This window comes from Myotis daubentonii, chromosome 15 (genome assembly GCF_963259705.1).
Source record: "Myotis daubentonii chromosome 15, mMyoDau2.1, whole genome shotgun sequence".
NCBI lineage: Eukaryota > Metazoa > Chordata > Mammalia > Chiroptera > Vespertilionidae > Myotis > Myotis daubentonii.
Window position 1 is genome coordinate 7,161,069 of NC_081854.1, and position 15,328 is coordinate 7,176,396.

Genomic DNA, 15,328 nt, shown 5'->3' on the forward strand with positions numbered 1-15,328 from the left:
AGGCAGGCCGTGTAAAGCAGGAGAGCAGGCTGGACATGGGCCCCAGAACGTCACGGAACGGTCCCAGGGCAGTGGCCATCCGGAGCTTGCAGGTGGTGGACTGTGGCCACGTGGGAATACATGTATGAGGTCGCCGGATGTCTGATGTCACCACCTTTTCCAGGGAAGCCTGAACTCTCCTGGCCTTTCAGTGCTGGTGGCTGCGTTTTCTAAATGCCTAGGACAGAGAGCCCAAGAGTAAACACGTGCAGATAAGGTCAGCTGGTCATGGACAAGGGCCCCAAGAATACCAGCAGCGGGGGTGTTTGGGGAGGGAGAGGATGGTTTCTTTCGCAAATTGTATGGGGAAAACTGGACATTTGGACGTTTGTGCACCAGGCCTCTGGTATGTAATAACTCCTTCCATTTTTCCAACATTGTAGGAGAAAAGTGCTGTAATTATTCCTGTTTCACTGATGAGACACTGAGGCACAGAGAGTCTTGGTAATTTGCCCAAGATCCCCAAGTTAGCACGTGACAGAGCAAGGATTTAAACTCTTAATAGCCTGGGTTCCAGAGTCTGTCTCTTAATTCGTGTCAAATGCAACTGGCAGTTTCAAAACTGTTTGTCATGGTAAATGGATGGTTAGTAAGGGCATTCATTCGTCCCTCCTTGGGGGCATTGGTTCATTCAGTGAATGTTAACTAATCACCTACTATGTGCTAAGCATGGTTGACCTTGATATGGATGTTTTGTCCTGAGGAGCGTATATTCCAGTCAAGGAGACAGACAGAACGAACAAGCAAAGCATTAAATGTGTCATGCGATTTTGTGGTGGATAAAGGTGTGCCCACCAGCAAAGGTGTCCTGTGAATCTGTGATCTTCCTTGGAGACTTTGAAGATGTGATTAAATGGAAGATTTTTAGGTCCTGTGTCGGAAGCTACCCATTGTCTTCACTATCAGAAAAGTGTAAACGAGGAGCCCGGAATGCTGGTGAACCTTGAGCTCTGGCAAGGGCCAAAGCTATGCACCCATTGTTTAGTCGAGACAATGGTGGCTCAATCAATTTCCTGACCTAATAGTCTCAAAGTAAATCTTCACTAATATTTACTGACCTTTAAGATAGTCTGTCTGTTACCGGAACTGCCTGCCTGCCTAAGGGCAATATGTGTATCCAAAACCGAATAAAAGGTTGGCAAGGTCTGGGCGCCAGTGAAGTCCTTTCCCCTGCGTTGACTCTCCGCCTGGCCCCCAATTTCCAAATTATTATTTCTCATCCTGTCTCGTCATTTGCCCGAGGCCCTTCTCCAGATCCCGAGCCCTAAGCCACGTGGGATGTGGCTTCTGGATTATCTCAGTGGCCCCATAAAACCACGAGGGTCCTTGGAAGAGAGAGGCAAGAGCATCCGAGTTAGACGGGGCCACATGACCGTGGGAGCAGAGGGTGGGGCGATGCCACTGCTGGCTGTGATGCTGGAGGAAGGGACCACCCACCGGCCAAGAAGGCAAGGAATGGGTTCTCCCTGAGAGCTTTCCGGATGGACTGAGCCCCCTGAAGCTAACTTTTTTTTTTAATAGCAAGGTGTTGGGACCTGCTCCATCAGGTAACCAAGATCTATTTTATTGATTTTTTCTAATATATTAATTTATTTATTTTTGTAGAGAGAGAGGGAGAGGGAGAGAGAGATAGAAACATCAATGAGAGAGAAACATCAGCATCGATCTCCGCTACTTCCTGTACACCTCCCCTCCCCCCCCACCGAGGACTGAGCCTGCAACCCAGGCTTGTGCCCTGACGGGGAATCAAACCCGTGACCTCTTGGTTCACGGATTGACACTCAACCACTGAGCCACACTGCCTCAGCCCAGTGAGACTAACTTTTTGTGTGTTTTTTTGTTTTTGAGACTAACTTTTGACTTTGACTTCCAGAAGAGAATAGATATATGTTGTTTTAAGCTAGTAAATTTGTGGTCATTTCACAAAGCAGCAATAGGAAATGAATACAGATGTTTATACTGGTAAATTTTACACTGAGGAGAGTGTATGTGAGGTTATATAGCTTACCTATGTAATAAATATATAAAGGTACATATAATCAGAGTGCGTATACTGATAATAAGGGTACAGAAAGCCACCGTACGTAAATGGGGAGGAGGGAGCCAGGGAAAGCTACTCTGAGGGGGGGGACACTTTATTTCATTTATCCTTTTTTATTTTTATTTTTTTTCAATTACAATTGCCATTCAATAGTATTTTACATTTCTTTCAGGTGTACAGCATAGTGTTAGATGATTACATAATTTACGAAGTGATCCCTGGGGATGACACATTTTATTTTATTTTTATTTTATTTTATTTTTGAGAGGGAGGGAAGAAGAGAGAGAGAAACATCCATGTGAGAGAGAAACTCGATTGGTTGCCTCCCATACACCCGCAATCCAGGCATGTGTCCTGACCAGGAATCAAACCCATGACCTTCCGGTGCCCTGGCCAACGAACGCACCAACCGACTGAGCCACACCGGCTAGGCAAAGAGCATTCTGGGTAGGAGAAACAGCCAGTGCAAATGTCCTGAGGTGGAGTGCGCTTCACAAGTCTTAAGCAGCAACACTAGGCAGGTGGGGCAAGTGCGAGAGACGGGGAGAGGCTGTGAGATGAGGTCCAAGCAGAGACACGTGAAGATCCTAACTTCTACTCGGGTGTCGTCAAAGTCTTCCAGGTCAGGCCTGTAGGTCTATCCCGTGGCTGCGGGCTATGGCACAGCAGCCCGGACAAGGCCCTGCTATTGAGAGCAAGGTTACAGATGAGAGACATTCGTGGCACCACGTCAGCAAGAAAAAGAAAGAATTCCCACCGGCCCCCTGCCACCACCCGTTTGCAACATGCTTCCGGCCGTCTCCACTTAAGAACAATTAATATCCCGTAAGCATCTTCTGTTTTGTGCATCTTTGATTCCTAATTCCTCCAAAGCCACGCTGTCCAATCAAAATAGAATGTGAGCCGCCTATGTCATTTTACATTTCCCAGTAGCCACCTTAAAAGAATGAGAAAGACGTAAGTGAAATTTCCGTTTTAATTTCGGTAGAATCTGTTATGTAAGCCAGGAGAGCCAGGAGGGCCATTGCCACAGGGAGTCCATATAACGTTTTTAATAAGAGAGTTTACTTCTGTTTTTTTAATCCTCACCGAGGATACACTCTTAATTGTTATTTTTTCACTCTTTATTGTGTTTTTTTTTTTTTAAAAAATCCTCACCCAAGAATATGTTTTTCATTAATTTTTAGAGAGAGAGAGAGAGGAAAAAAAAGACATTGACCAGTTGCCTTCAGCATGCAACCTGGGTATGTGCTCTGATGGGGAATCAAACCTGCGACCCTATGGTGCACAGGACGACACTCTAACCAACTGAGCCACACCGGCTGGGGCTCAAGGGGCTGTTTGAAGTTCAATCTGGAGGCTCCTCATGACAAATTCCAGCAAAGAAGCTTTAATACTGAATGCAGCCCCAGCCAGTGTGGCTCAGTGGATAGAGTGTTGGTCTGCAGACCAAAGGGTCCCGGGTTTGATTCCGGTCAAGTGCATGTACCTCGGTTGCAGGCTGCTCCCCGGGCCCGGGCCCTGGCCAGGGCTCCTGCAGGAGGCAACCAATCAATGTGTTTCTCTCACATCAAAGTTTCTCTCTCGTCTTTCCCTCTCTCTTCCACTCTCTCTGAAAATCAATGGGGAAATATCCTTGGGTGAGGATTAACAACAACAAAAAATAAATGAATAAAGGTGATTAAATGTGAAGAAGAAGGAGGTGGAGGAGGAGGAGGAGGAGGAGGAGGAGGAGGAGGAGGAGGAGGAAGAGGGAGGCTACCATGAGAGTTTGCTAGGAGCAAAGGTTAACCTGGGGCTGGAGCGGGGAATGGAGGGGACCCCAGTGGGGGTCAGGGCACAGGAGGCACCAGGTGTGGGAAGGGTTGATGAGGGAGCGTAGAGGGAGGCTGGGTGTCTGGAGGACTGGGGCACCCCGGGGTGGAAGAGGAGCAGGTCGGTGAACACCCTGGGCTCAAGTGGCCTTGGTGGGGACGGAGCGGGGGCACCCCTGTGCGTGGGTGGGGTAGGGCTGGGTAGGGTATAGCTGCACAGCTACTCAGGTCAAAACAGGTTCACCCTGGACTCCTCGCTGCTTCTCACGCCCGCCTGCGCTCCATCAGCAAGTCCTGCCGGCTCACTTTAAAGCAGCGGTTCTCAACCTGAGGGTCGCGACCCCTTTGGGGGTCAAAGGGCCCTTTCACAGGGGTCGCCTAAGGCCATCGGAAAACACATATATCATTGCATATGGTTTTTGTGATGAATCACTATGCTTTCTTTTTTTTAAATATATTTTATTGATTTTTTACAGAGGAAGGGAGAAGGATAGAGAGTCAGAAACATCGATGAGAGAGAAACATCGATCAGCTGCCTCCTGCACGTCTCCCACTGGGGATGTGCCCGCAACCCAGGCACATGCCCTTGACCGGAATCGAACCTGGGACCCTTCAGTCCGCAGGCCGACGCTCTATCCACTGAGCCAAACCGGTTTCGGCACTATGCTTTCATTATGTTCCATTTGTCACAATGAAAAGACATCCTGCGTATCAGATCTTTACATGACGATTCGTAACAGTAGCAACACGACAGTGATGAAGTAGCCACGAACACAATGTTATGGCTGGGGGTCCCCACCACATGAGGAACTGTACGAAAGGGTCGCGGCATTGGGAAGGTTGAGAACCACTGCTCTAAAGGAATGAGAAGGAGACCCCTTTTCCCCTGCCCCCTGCCACCAACCTGGTTTCTGTAATGCCATCTGCCTCTCCTCAGCTCTGCAGCCTGCCCCACGGACGCCAGAGGGAGGCGGTGAGCAGGCCAGCCAGACCCTGTCCTGCTTCTGTTCAAGCACTGCCCCCGGCGGCTCCCAGGCCCCTCAGGACCCAGCCAGCAAAGAGCATGCCGTCTTTGCTCTTTAATCACTCGGTTCGGACACACACGATGTTGGGCAGGAGTCCCAGGTCCACGCACCAGAGGCAGTCACGGCTCCTCCCTCTGACCCCGGAGTCTGGGGCCCCCAGTCCCCTGCAGGAACTCTCTCCCTGGGGGGGGGCGGGTTTCACGATAAGACTTGTCCTGGCAGGAGGATCTCAAAGGACCTCCAGTGCCAGGCTGACGGTGGGGACCTGTCCCAGAGCAGCGAGGAGCTGGAGGGGCTGTGAGCAGGGAGGGGCGGGTCAGGTCTGAGCGTAGACAGCCCTCGGAGGCCACCTGGTGATGGGTGGAGGGAATAAACTGGCCGGTGGGAGGTCGGGGAGGAGGCTGGGGTGCGGGGCCAGGGGCAGAGGAGGACACCTGAGCTGCAGCCAGGCCCAGGGCACAGAGAGGAGAGAACGAGGCAGAGAGAGGCAGGGACAGGAAGGAGCCAGACCAGGGACCTTTGGGCTGTAAGGGACAGGAGCAGAGGTCGCCACATGACGCGGTGGACGGTGGGGCTGTCCCTAAGACAGGAAATATGGCAGGAGGCCAGTTTGGGGAAAGAGAGAGAGATGAGTCAGGACACACGGAGTGAGAGGGGCCTCCCAGGACCAGGGGGCCGCCCTCGGCAGGAGCTCTGGGTCAAATGGAGGAGATCTACGTGGTTGGTGGTTGAACCACGAGAGTTGATGAAAGACTCCAGGGAGGAGGAGGAGGAGGAGGAGCAGGGTACAGGGCGGGACTCGGGCTGCGGTTAAGGTGAAGGACGTGTGGGGAAATGCCCGGGAGGACACCCATCACCCAGGTCTGACTCGCCAGGATGGGAGGGAGGGGGGACGCAGACGTCACCGTGCTGGGAGCAGGGCGGGCTGCCCTCCCCGTGAGCCCGCCATCGGACGCTGCTCATGTGGGGGGTTAGATGCCATCTTCTCCCATATTACCTGTGGGGAAATCAACATTGGCCACTGGTCCCCTACACACCCAGCCCCCATATTGGCTCCCCTTCCCATAAAGGGGCTGGCTTTCCAGACTTGGGGAGGGGCCATGCTTATCATTTCAGCGCGCGATTGGAGGCCAGTCCTCCGGCTCTCTCTGCCTCCTCCTTAGTCAAACCAGCAGGGGAGACTCAGCAATTGCCCAGAGCCCTCTCGCGTTCTGAGGCGTTGTAAGACAACTTCAAATTCCCAGAGCTTTGGGTCATCTTAGTGAGGATCGCCAAGCCTCCGGAAAGCAGAATCCAGACTTCAAGCCTCAAACCCAGAATCAAGACTGTAGAATCCAGAGTAAAGGCTCCAGTCACTAAATTTATACTCCAGGGTCAAGATTCTAGGAGACTAGTAATCATGGCAACCAGGTCCATGTCCGGCCTCTTTTTTTTTTTTCCGGCCTCTTAAATATACCATGCAGATTTGAAACTCCAGACCACGCTCCAAAGTCAGCCCAGGAAATCTCAGAATCTAGACCTAGACTCTAGAACAGCCGTGGGCAAACTACAGCCCGCGGACCGGATCCGGCCCGTTTGAAATGAATAAAACTATTGAAAAAAAAGACCGTACCCTTTTATGTAATGATGTTTACTTTGAATTTATATTAGTTCACACAAACACTCCATCCATGCTTTTGTTCCGGCCCTCCGGTCCAGTTTAAGAACCCACTGTGGCCCTCGAGTCAAAAAGTTTGCCCACCCCTGGTCTAGGATCCAGGTTCCAACATTCAAAATCTACCATTCATACTCCAGGTTCCAGCTGTGTGAAGATTTCTGACCTCAAGTCTTAGGTTGCCAATGCTAGATTCCAAACTTACAGATTGGATGCTGGGTTCAAAGGCCCAGGATCTAGAATCCAACTCTGAGATGTCACTCAAAGACCAGACCCAAATTCCAGAATGGAGACTACGCCAAAATTCACACTCTAGAATTCAGGTCATGAATCCCCAACTCTAGACCCCAAAATCCAGAATCCAGAACTGGGGAGCCAGAATCAGAGATCCACAACCAGAGATCTGGATCCAGAACCCAGGACCAGCGGTCCAGAATCCACGATTCCGAACCCAGAAATGAGACGTCTAGACTTCAAGATCTAGAATGGGGTGTCTGGATCCAAAACCCAAGGTCCAGCATTGGAGATACTAGATACGGAACCCGACGTCAGAAAAAGCCAAGACCCAGAGTCCAGAATCGGGGGGTCCAGAATTCAGAATCAGAGACCCAGAGTTGGGGCTCTAGACCCAAGTCCAGAATTCAAGACCCAGAACCCTACTCCAGGCACAGGAAGCGTGGCTCTAGAATCCAGTTTCTACGCCCCAGACCCCAATTCCAGGTCACGGGCTCCAGAATCCAGGCTCTGTATTTCGACCCCCAGTTTTCAACTCTGGCCATCCTGCCTCTCCCCCCCCCCCCCGCCCTTGAGGAATGGCCCCCCCAGAGGGGAAATTCCTCATTGTCGACTCAGACAAAAGTTTCAGCCCAATAAATGTTTACGAGGCCTCATCTCCCACCCCACCAGCCACCTAGGCGTCCAGCTTGTAAAGCCGCCTCCCACCCCACCCTACCCAACCTCCCCAGGCCCGGGTGGGGCCGCTAGCTTATAAATTCAAGCATTCCAGTGCCCTCTCCCCTTCTCCTGGCATCCAAGCTGCCCCAGATGCTGCTGGAGAATCTGAAAGGGGTAAGATGGTTGGGACAGGAGTAGGGGAGATGGGGGGAGACGGTCTGCCCTGAGACCACCCTGTGGGCGCTGAGAGTCCAGGTCACCCGGGTAGGCCCATGTGCCCTTTGCTGGTGGTCTACGCTGAACTTGAACCAAGAAAATGTCCTGGAGAGAAACAAGAAGCAGCTGTGTGCGTGGGGCGGGGGGGGGGGGGGGGAGGATGGAGATGGGGATGCAGGGAGGGGGCTGGAGTGACTCTGGAGGATGTCCCTGAAATCACTTGTACCAAAGCCAAGAACAGGGTCAGGAGTTGTCACGGGTTCAAGCCAGCGCAGCCCAACCCCCTGAGGTGCGTCCGGTGCCAGGCCCCAGGCTGGGCAGGGCAGGGGACACGGAGAGAACCCACCCTGAGCACCCCTGGGGATCTGTGCTGTGACGGAGGCAGAACAGACACCGTGGGACCCAGGAGAGATACGTGTTAGGAATCAAGGCCTCCCAGACGTGAAGAATCCACTGTGTCTAGAAGGTTATGTCATGGGAGACCCAGCCAGCAAGGCCGGAAGGGGAGAAGCCATCCCGACCTCGAAAGAGAGGCTGGCGGGCTGGGACTTGATCCTGGGGGCAGTGAGATTCATGCGAGCTGTGAGCACGAATCGGAGGTGGTCAATTCCAGGTGCAGAAAGACCCTGTGGGAACTTGAGTGGAAGAACCGACTCAGGGAGGGTGCAGAAGACCCAAGAGGCGGGATAGGAACCTGGCATAGGGTCTGGGGAGAGAATGTTTCCTGAGCCAGGACCTTGGAGATGGAGTGAGGCCAGAGATGGCGAACCTTTTGAGCTCGGCGTGTCAGCATTTTGAAAAACCCTAACTTAACTCTGGTGCCGTGTCACATAGAGAAATTTTTGATATTTGCAACCATAGTAAAACAAAGACTTCTATTTTTGATTTTTATTTTATATATTTAAATGCCATTTAACAAAGAGAAATCAACCAAAGAAATGAGTTCGCGTGTCCCCTCTGACACGCGTGTCATAGGCTCGCCATCACCGGTCTGGGGGCAGGTAGGACGGTGCTGGGCTCTGCCAGGCCGTGCGGGCACCTGGGAGTCTACTCCAGACCCATCGCAAACGGGATTCCCCGGGAGGAAGAGCAGGCTGGGGCTGGGGCTGGGGGACGAGGACGGTGAGAAGAAATGTCTGAGCGGCAGGCAGGATACGTCTGTGTCCCGAGGGGTCGCGATGGGGGCAGGAGGAGCCAGCCTCACCCCGTTCACTCTCTCCTCTCCCCCAGACTTCAGCAGAGCCCCGGTCCCTCCTCCGCGATGTGGCTTCTCGTCCTTTCCTTCCTGCTGATGTCTGCAGGTAAGGGGGGCCCGGGCCGGGGGGGGGGGGGGGAACCGTCTGTGGGAGTGGGGTGCTCCCTACACTCCCCCATCCTGAGCATATCCAGGTCCTGCAATCTGCCAGCCCCTCCTTTACCCAGAAACCAATTGGCTTCCTCCCTCACCCCTTCCCCACCTCGGCCACCTGCCGATATCTTTTGAGTCCTCACTCCATCATGACAGCTGTCAGGCGCGCGAGGGGTGGGGGGTCGGGGGGAGAGGTGGGGGACCGCCATGCAGTCCCCATGCCACGTGGGGCCCATGACAACAGACACAGCCACCCTGGGGTGGCACAGACCCGGGTTTCAGTTCTGGGGGCTGCTCCTCTCTTGACCCTGCCCCTTTCTGGTCATTCAGCGTCTGTGACAGGTTCCCTCACTGTCCCCTGGAGAGAGCGACAGAGGTGGGAGGCGCCAGGAGGGCCCTGTAAGAATGCGCTGGCCTTGCTGAGCGCTCAGTACGTGCCAGGCGCGGAGCTCGGCGCTAGGGAGGGTCACCCGATCCAGGCAGCATCCCCGTGGGGTGGGCTACGGGCCTCCTTTGGCAGAAGAGGGGCCTGTGACTCAGAGAGGGGCAGCCACCAGGCCAAGGTGACCCCAGGTGGCAGGAGCACTCCTGCCCACACTCACTACCACCCGTGAAGAATTAACTGTAACCTGATACCTCTACCCTGGGGGACTCGAGGGGGGACTTCCATGAACTCCCTCACACACATGACCCTCTCGCCCCAGGGGGGGGCCTCCAACCTCCCCCCCTTCCCCTTCCCCAACCCGCTGCCAGCATCCCCTTGGGCTCTGTCCGTGCTCTCTCCTCCCCGCCTCCCGGCCTGCCTGCTGCGCCCCGCTGCCACCCACCCCCCACCCTCCTCCGGCTGGGACTGGCCAGGTGCGGCCTCGGTGCCCAGCTGTTCAGCCGGCACCCTCTGCCCTTCTCCGAAGGACGACCCACCCTTCCCTTCTTAAGTCCCTTGTCCACCTCATCCCAGTTCTCCCTGCCTTTGCCAGGGCTCTTGGCCCAGCTCCCAACCCTAGAGGGCCAAGAGCATGGGCATTTGATCTTGGCGGTGAAATCCTGCCCCAGGGTGGGTGGCATTGCGTGCCTGGCTGTGACCTTGAGGGGACATATGCATGTCGCCCAGTGTAGGGAGTCACGGTCCTGTGACCTTGAAACATCCCCGTGGGCGTCCTTGTGCGTGGTGCTGTTGGAGGGAGGGGGAGCGCAGGTCCTGCTCATATATGTGTGAGCCAGGTACCCACACATGTGATGAGTGACGCTCTCCCCCAGCCCCCAACCCCCACGGCTCCTTCTTGTACATCCAGGACTATTTCTTGGTTCAGGTTCAACTTGAACACCAAGCAACTGGCTTGGAGGCTGATCTAGAGATGGATAACTATGTCTCCAGCGAAACCTATGTCCTTGACCTTGGAGGGCCAGACCCTGCACCCAGACATGGCCCTTTGAGTCCCCACAGAGTGGCTTGGGCCTGAGTCACAGTTTTGACCTGGACTGTCTTGATCTGGGCCTGGTCATACCTCTGACTGACTTTGGCTTAAATTTGTGTCCACAACCTGGCTATCCACACGTTCTGTCGGCATCAATAAATCCATGAGCCCTTTGTTTAAAATAACTAACATTTATTAAGCTGTCACCGTATGTCAGGCATCGCACACACACACCTCTCCCATCCTTACCACAATCCCATCTTACCGATGAGGAGACAGAGGCACAGAGAGGTCAAATAATTTGCTCAGAGACTCACAGATAATATGTTTGGATGCGGGGCAGGGGTTGAGGGAGTATAACTCTATCCCTCCAAATTTAACCACCATACTACAGACCCATGCCTGTGAACAAGTTCTGGGGGGTCAGTGTCTCTCCACATGTACCTTTTTAAATATATATATATATATTTATTGATTGTTTATAGAGAGAAGGGAGAGGGATAGAGAGTTGGAAACATCAATGAGAGAGAAACATCGATCAGCTGCCTCCTGCACACTCCCTACTGGAGATGTGCCCGCAACCAAGGTACATGCCCTTGACCGGAATTGAACCTGGGACTCTTGAGTCCGCAGGCCGACGCTCTAGCCACTGAGCCAAACCGGTCAGGGCTCCACATGTACCTTTATTAAAGACCCCACCTTGTCTGTCCACACCCCCATGTGCAAGTGTGAGCACCTGTGACCTGGTGTGTGCAGACCCACGCTGGGTCTTCTGTTTGCAAGCCTGTCTGTGAGTGTGTCTGTGATTGTGTGTGTGTGTGTGTGTGTGTGTCTGTGAGTGTGTGTGTGTCTGTGAGTGTGTGTGTCTGTGAGTGTGTGAGTGTGTCTGTGAGTGTGTGTGTCTGTGAGTGTGTGTGTCTGTGAGTGTGTGTGTGTGTCTGTGAGTGTGTCTGTGAGTGTGTGTGTGTCTGTGAGTGTGAGTGTGTGAGTGTGTCTGTGAGTATGTGAGTGTGTCTGTGAGTATGTGAGTGTGTCTGTGAGTGTGTGTGTGCATGCTGGCACACACGCCCATATCTTAACTGTCTACATTCCTACACACATATGAACCCCTGTGCTGTGAATATTTTTTTAAGATTTATTTATTATTATTTTGTTGTTCTTAATCCTTACCCAAGGACATTTTTCCATTGATTTTTTAAAAATATATTTTTATTGATTTCAGAGAGGAAGGGAGAGGGAGAGACAGATAGAAACATCCATGATGAGAGAGAATCACCAATCAGCCGCCTCCCACATGGCTCCCCTTCCCCCGCCCCCACTGGGGATCAAGCCCACAATCCAGGCATGTGCCCTTGGCCAGAACCGAACCCGGGACCCTTCCGTCCGCAGGCCAACGCTCTAGCCACTGAGCCAAACCAGCCAGGGCTCCATTGATTTTTCGAGTCTGCAACCGAGGTACGTGCCCTTGACCAGAATGAAACCCAGACACCTTTCGTCTGACAACCGATGCGCTATCCACTGAGCTAAACCGCGGGGCCCTGTAAGGTCTATGCTGTGATTCCTGAAGCTGCAACGCATGTAGGTGCAAGTGAGTTTCCGCTTCAAGCGCTGCCCATATCAGTTCCCACGTGGGGAAGACCCGTGGCGCCCGCCCCCTTGCCCATGACCTTGTGTGGTCTTGCCTGTGTCCTTGCACGTAGGACACACTGCATTTGGCCGGGGTGCCCAGGCTCCGGAGCCAAGACTGTGTGTCATCCGTATTGAGTGGCCACATCCAGTTGATGCCTGTGACAGCTCAGTGACCTTGAATGGCTGGTTCCAAGTGGCCATCTGCCTGCGCGGTACCCATTGTCCTTGTCTCTGCTCCCAATGACAGAACACTTCTCCTCCTCTGGCCCCTTCCCTGTCCCCTCCCTCCCAGAGCCCTTTGGCAAATGGGTGGGGGCCAGGGACAGGGGCACAGTTGTGGGGAAAATAAGCAAAAGTTGTAAAAGCTGGAGAGAGGGTGGTGCCTAAAAATCAAGATAATGTTTGGGGGAGGAACAGGTGAAAAATACACAGTGAGGGCAGGGTGCAAGGAAAAGAACCCTGACACAGCCCGGCCAGCCTGGCTCAGTGGGTGAGCATCGACCTATGAACCAGGAGGCCAGGGTTCAATTCCCGGAGGGGGGCACATGCCCAGGTGGCAGGCTTCATCCTCAGTGTGGGACATGCAGGAGGCAGCCCATCAATGATTCTCTCATCATTGATGTTTCTATCTTTCTCTCCCTCTCCTTTCCTCTCTGAAATCAATAAAAATATATATTAAAAGAAAAACAGCCCTAACCGGTTTGGCTCAGTGGATAGAGCGTCAGCCTGCGGACTGAAGGGTCCCAGGTTCGATTCCGGTCAAGGGCATGTACCTTGGTTGTGGGCACGTCCCCAGTGGGGGGTGTGCAGGAGGCAGCTGATCGATGTTTCTCTCTCACCGATGTTTCTAACTCTCTATCCCTCTCCCTTCCTCTCTGTAAAAAAATAAATTTTTAAAAAAGAAAGAAAGAAAAGAAAAAGACTCTGACACCCCACCCTCCCCACCCCCACCCCCCGCCCGCCCAGCAGCCCAGGACAACAGCGGCAAGGTGATGAAGGGCGAGGTGTGCGTGCCCCACTCCCAGCCTTGGCAAGTGGCCCTCTTCGATCGCAGCCGCTTTAACTGCGGGGCTTCCCTCGTCTCCCCAGACTGGGTGCTGTCTGCAGCTCACTGCCAAACCCGGTAGGAAGGCGGGGCTCAGGGTCCTGAGGGCCTTGGCGGGGAGGGTCTAGGGGTCTGAGAACCTTGACTCTGCAGAAGAGCCAGCTGGAGCCTGAGGACTGAGTTCCAGGCGTGGGCATGCTTGTGGGCGCTTTGGTCCCTGGGGGTGGGAGGGGGGGGGGGGGGGCTGGGGCTGGACCGGTTGGCTTTGGGGCTTTGGGGGGAGGGCAATAGGATATCTAGATTCCAAAGGGGTCGGGGCGCCCCAGGTTGCCCGCTCTTTTATGTTTCTGTCTACTCCTCCCCTGCCCTCGCGGGTAATCGCTCGCCCGCCCGCCTGGCCTGCACAGCCACATGAGAGTCCGCCTGGGCGAGCACAACCTGCGCAGGCACGACGGCACCGAGCAGCTGCGGGCTGTGAGCCGCATCATCCCGCACCCCGGCTACGTGGCGCGCACCCATCGCGACGACCTCATGCTGGTGCGTCTAGCCCGGCCGGCGCGCCTCTCCCCGCAAGTGCGCCCCGTGTCACTGCCCACGCGTTGCCCCCAAGCCGGCGATCCCTGCGTGGTGTCCGGCTGGGGCCTGGTGTCCGCCTACGAGTCTGAGACCACGGGGAGCCCCAAGTCACCAGGTGCGTGGGGACCCTGTCCCCCAGGGAGGGCTCTTGGGCGGGAGAGAACACGGGCCTGAAAAATGGATGGAGTCACTCAAGGCTCGCTGTCCTCCCCAGTGGATCTCCCAGACACCTTGCACTGTGCCAACATCAGCATCATCTCCGACTCGTCCTGTAGCAAGGACTACCCAGGGCACCTGATGGGCACCATGGTGTGTGCAGGGGTGGAAGGCGGAGGCACCGACTCCTGTGAGGTCAGAGCCAAGGGGTCGGGGCACGCCCCGAGGAGAGGAAGGGACCCGAGTTTGGGAGTGGGGGCCGGGTGGGGGGCGGATTTTGCTTGCTTGGGGCCAGAGAAGATGGTAGGGATGGGTCCGGGGATGGAGAAGGAAGGGCAGTTAGACTGGGGGTGAGGTTGGAGTTAGAGACCGTGGTGGGTTTGGGGTGGCGGATGTGGTGGTGGGTTTGGGGCGGCCGATGTGGTGGTGGGTTTGGGGCGGCCGATGTGGTGGTGGGTTTGGGGTGGCATGGGCTGGAGTTAGGGTGCCAATGACAGGGCCGTGGGTGTGGATCTGTTTCCGTTTTGAATGGGAAAGATGTCGAGGTGGGGTGGGTGGGCGTGGGGCTGGACAGGGGTTGGCTGAGCAGGGTTGCGTCGGGGTCCGGTTGGTTGGGTTCACCTGGGTTGTCTTGGGTGGAGATGGGGTGGGGTGGGATGTGGATTGAGATTGTGAATGGTGGTTCGGAGGAGGCTGGGAACACGAGACCCGAAGCTTCTCACTCCAGCTTCCCCTTCTCCCCGCAGGGTGACTCCGGGGGACCCCTGGTCTGTGGCGGCACCCTGCAGGGCATTGTCTCCTGGGGGGACGTCCCCTGCGACACCACCACCAAGCCTGGGGTCTACACCAAAGTGTGCAGATACATGGACTGGATCCGGGACACCATGAGGAGGAACTGACTGTTTTGGGCCTACCCACCCACCCCGACCCCCACCCCCGTGTCTCTGACTGAGCAGACACTCCCATGGCCGCTCATCCTGACCTGGGGCAGAATCAGCCACTACCCGCCCCCCCTCCAAAAAACCCCATTTGTCCAAGGCCCCGTGTTAGCCAAGGGCTTGTCCGGTCTGATGTTGGTGCTCACAGTCACCTGTTTAACACCAAGATAACAGCACGGGTGCAAGTTTCTCTGCAAACGTTTCTGTGGCTTTCTTCTGGGGATGAAGGGACATGGGGACCAGAGGCCGGGCGGGGAACCCAGACCTGATGTACGTGGTTCCTTTGCACCCACTGTCCTGACCCCTAGGTGAGGAGAAATGGCCTGAAAGCAGGGGCTCTGTTCCCTCCACGCATGCGATCGGCTGTGTGACCCTGAGAAAAAGGCTCAACCTCAGTTTCCACGGCTGTGAAGCAAGGGCCCTCATATGGCTTCACTCATGGGGTTAAGGGAGGAAATTCATAGGAACTGACTCAAACAGGGCCTGGCACGGGGGGGAGTGCGCTATATCACCGCACACGTGACTACATGGTCAAGAA

At 54.7% G+C, this 15,328-nt stretch overlaps 1 protein-coding gene across 1 annotated transcript; it reads left to right on the forward strand.

Moving 5' to 3' along the window:
- The first annotated feature begins 8,918 nt into the window (after positions 1–8,918).
- On the forward strand, positions 8,919–14,751 carry KLK15 (kallikrein related peptidase 15). Its single transcript, XM_059665487.1, has 5 exons — positions 8,919–8,984; positions 13,045–13,198; positions 13,528–13,811; positions 13,911–14,047; positions 14,599–14,751. Exons 1-5 carry the CDS (start codon positions 8,945–8,947, stop codon positions 14,749–14,751), a joined length of 768 nt encoding a protein of 255 aa, XP_059521470.1. The 5' UTR covers positions 8,919–8,944.
- The last annotated feature ends 577 nt before the right edge of the window (positions 14,752–15,328 follow it).

Coding starts and splice junctions, on each gene's coding strand:
- KLK15 (XM_059665487.1), top strand. CDS start 8,945: ATGTGGCTTCTCGTCCTTTCCTTCCTGCTGATGTCTGCAG. Junction 13,199..13,527: donor GCAGCTCACTGCCAAACCCG/GTAGGAAGGCGG, acceptor TGGCCTGCACAG/CCACATGAGAGTCCGCCTGG. Junction 13,812..13,910: donor GGGGAGCCCCAAGTCACCAG/GTGCGTGGGGAC, acceptor TGTCCTCCCCAG/TGGATCTCCCAGACACCTTG.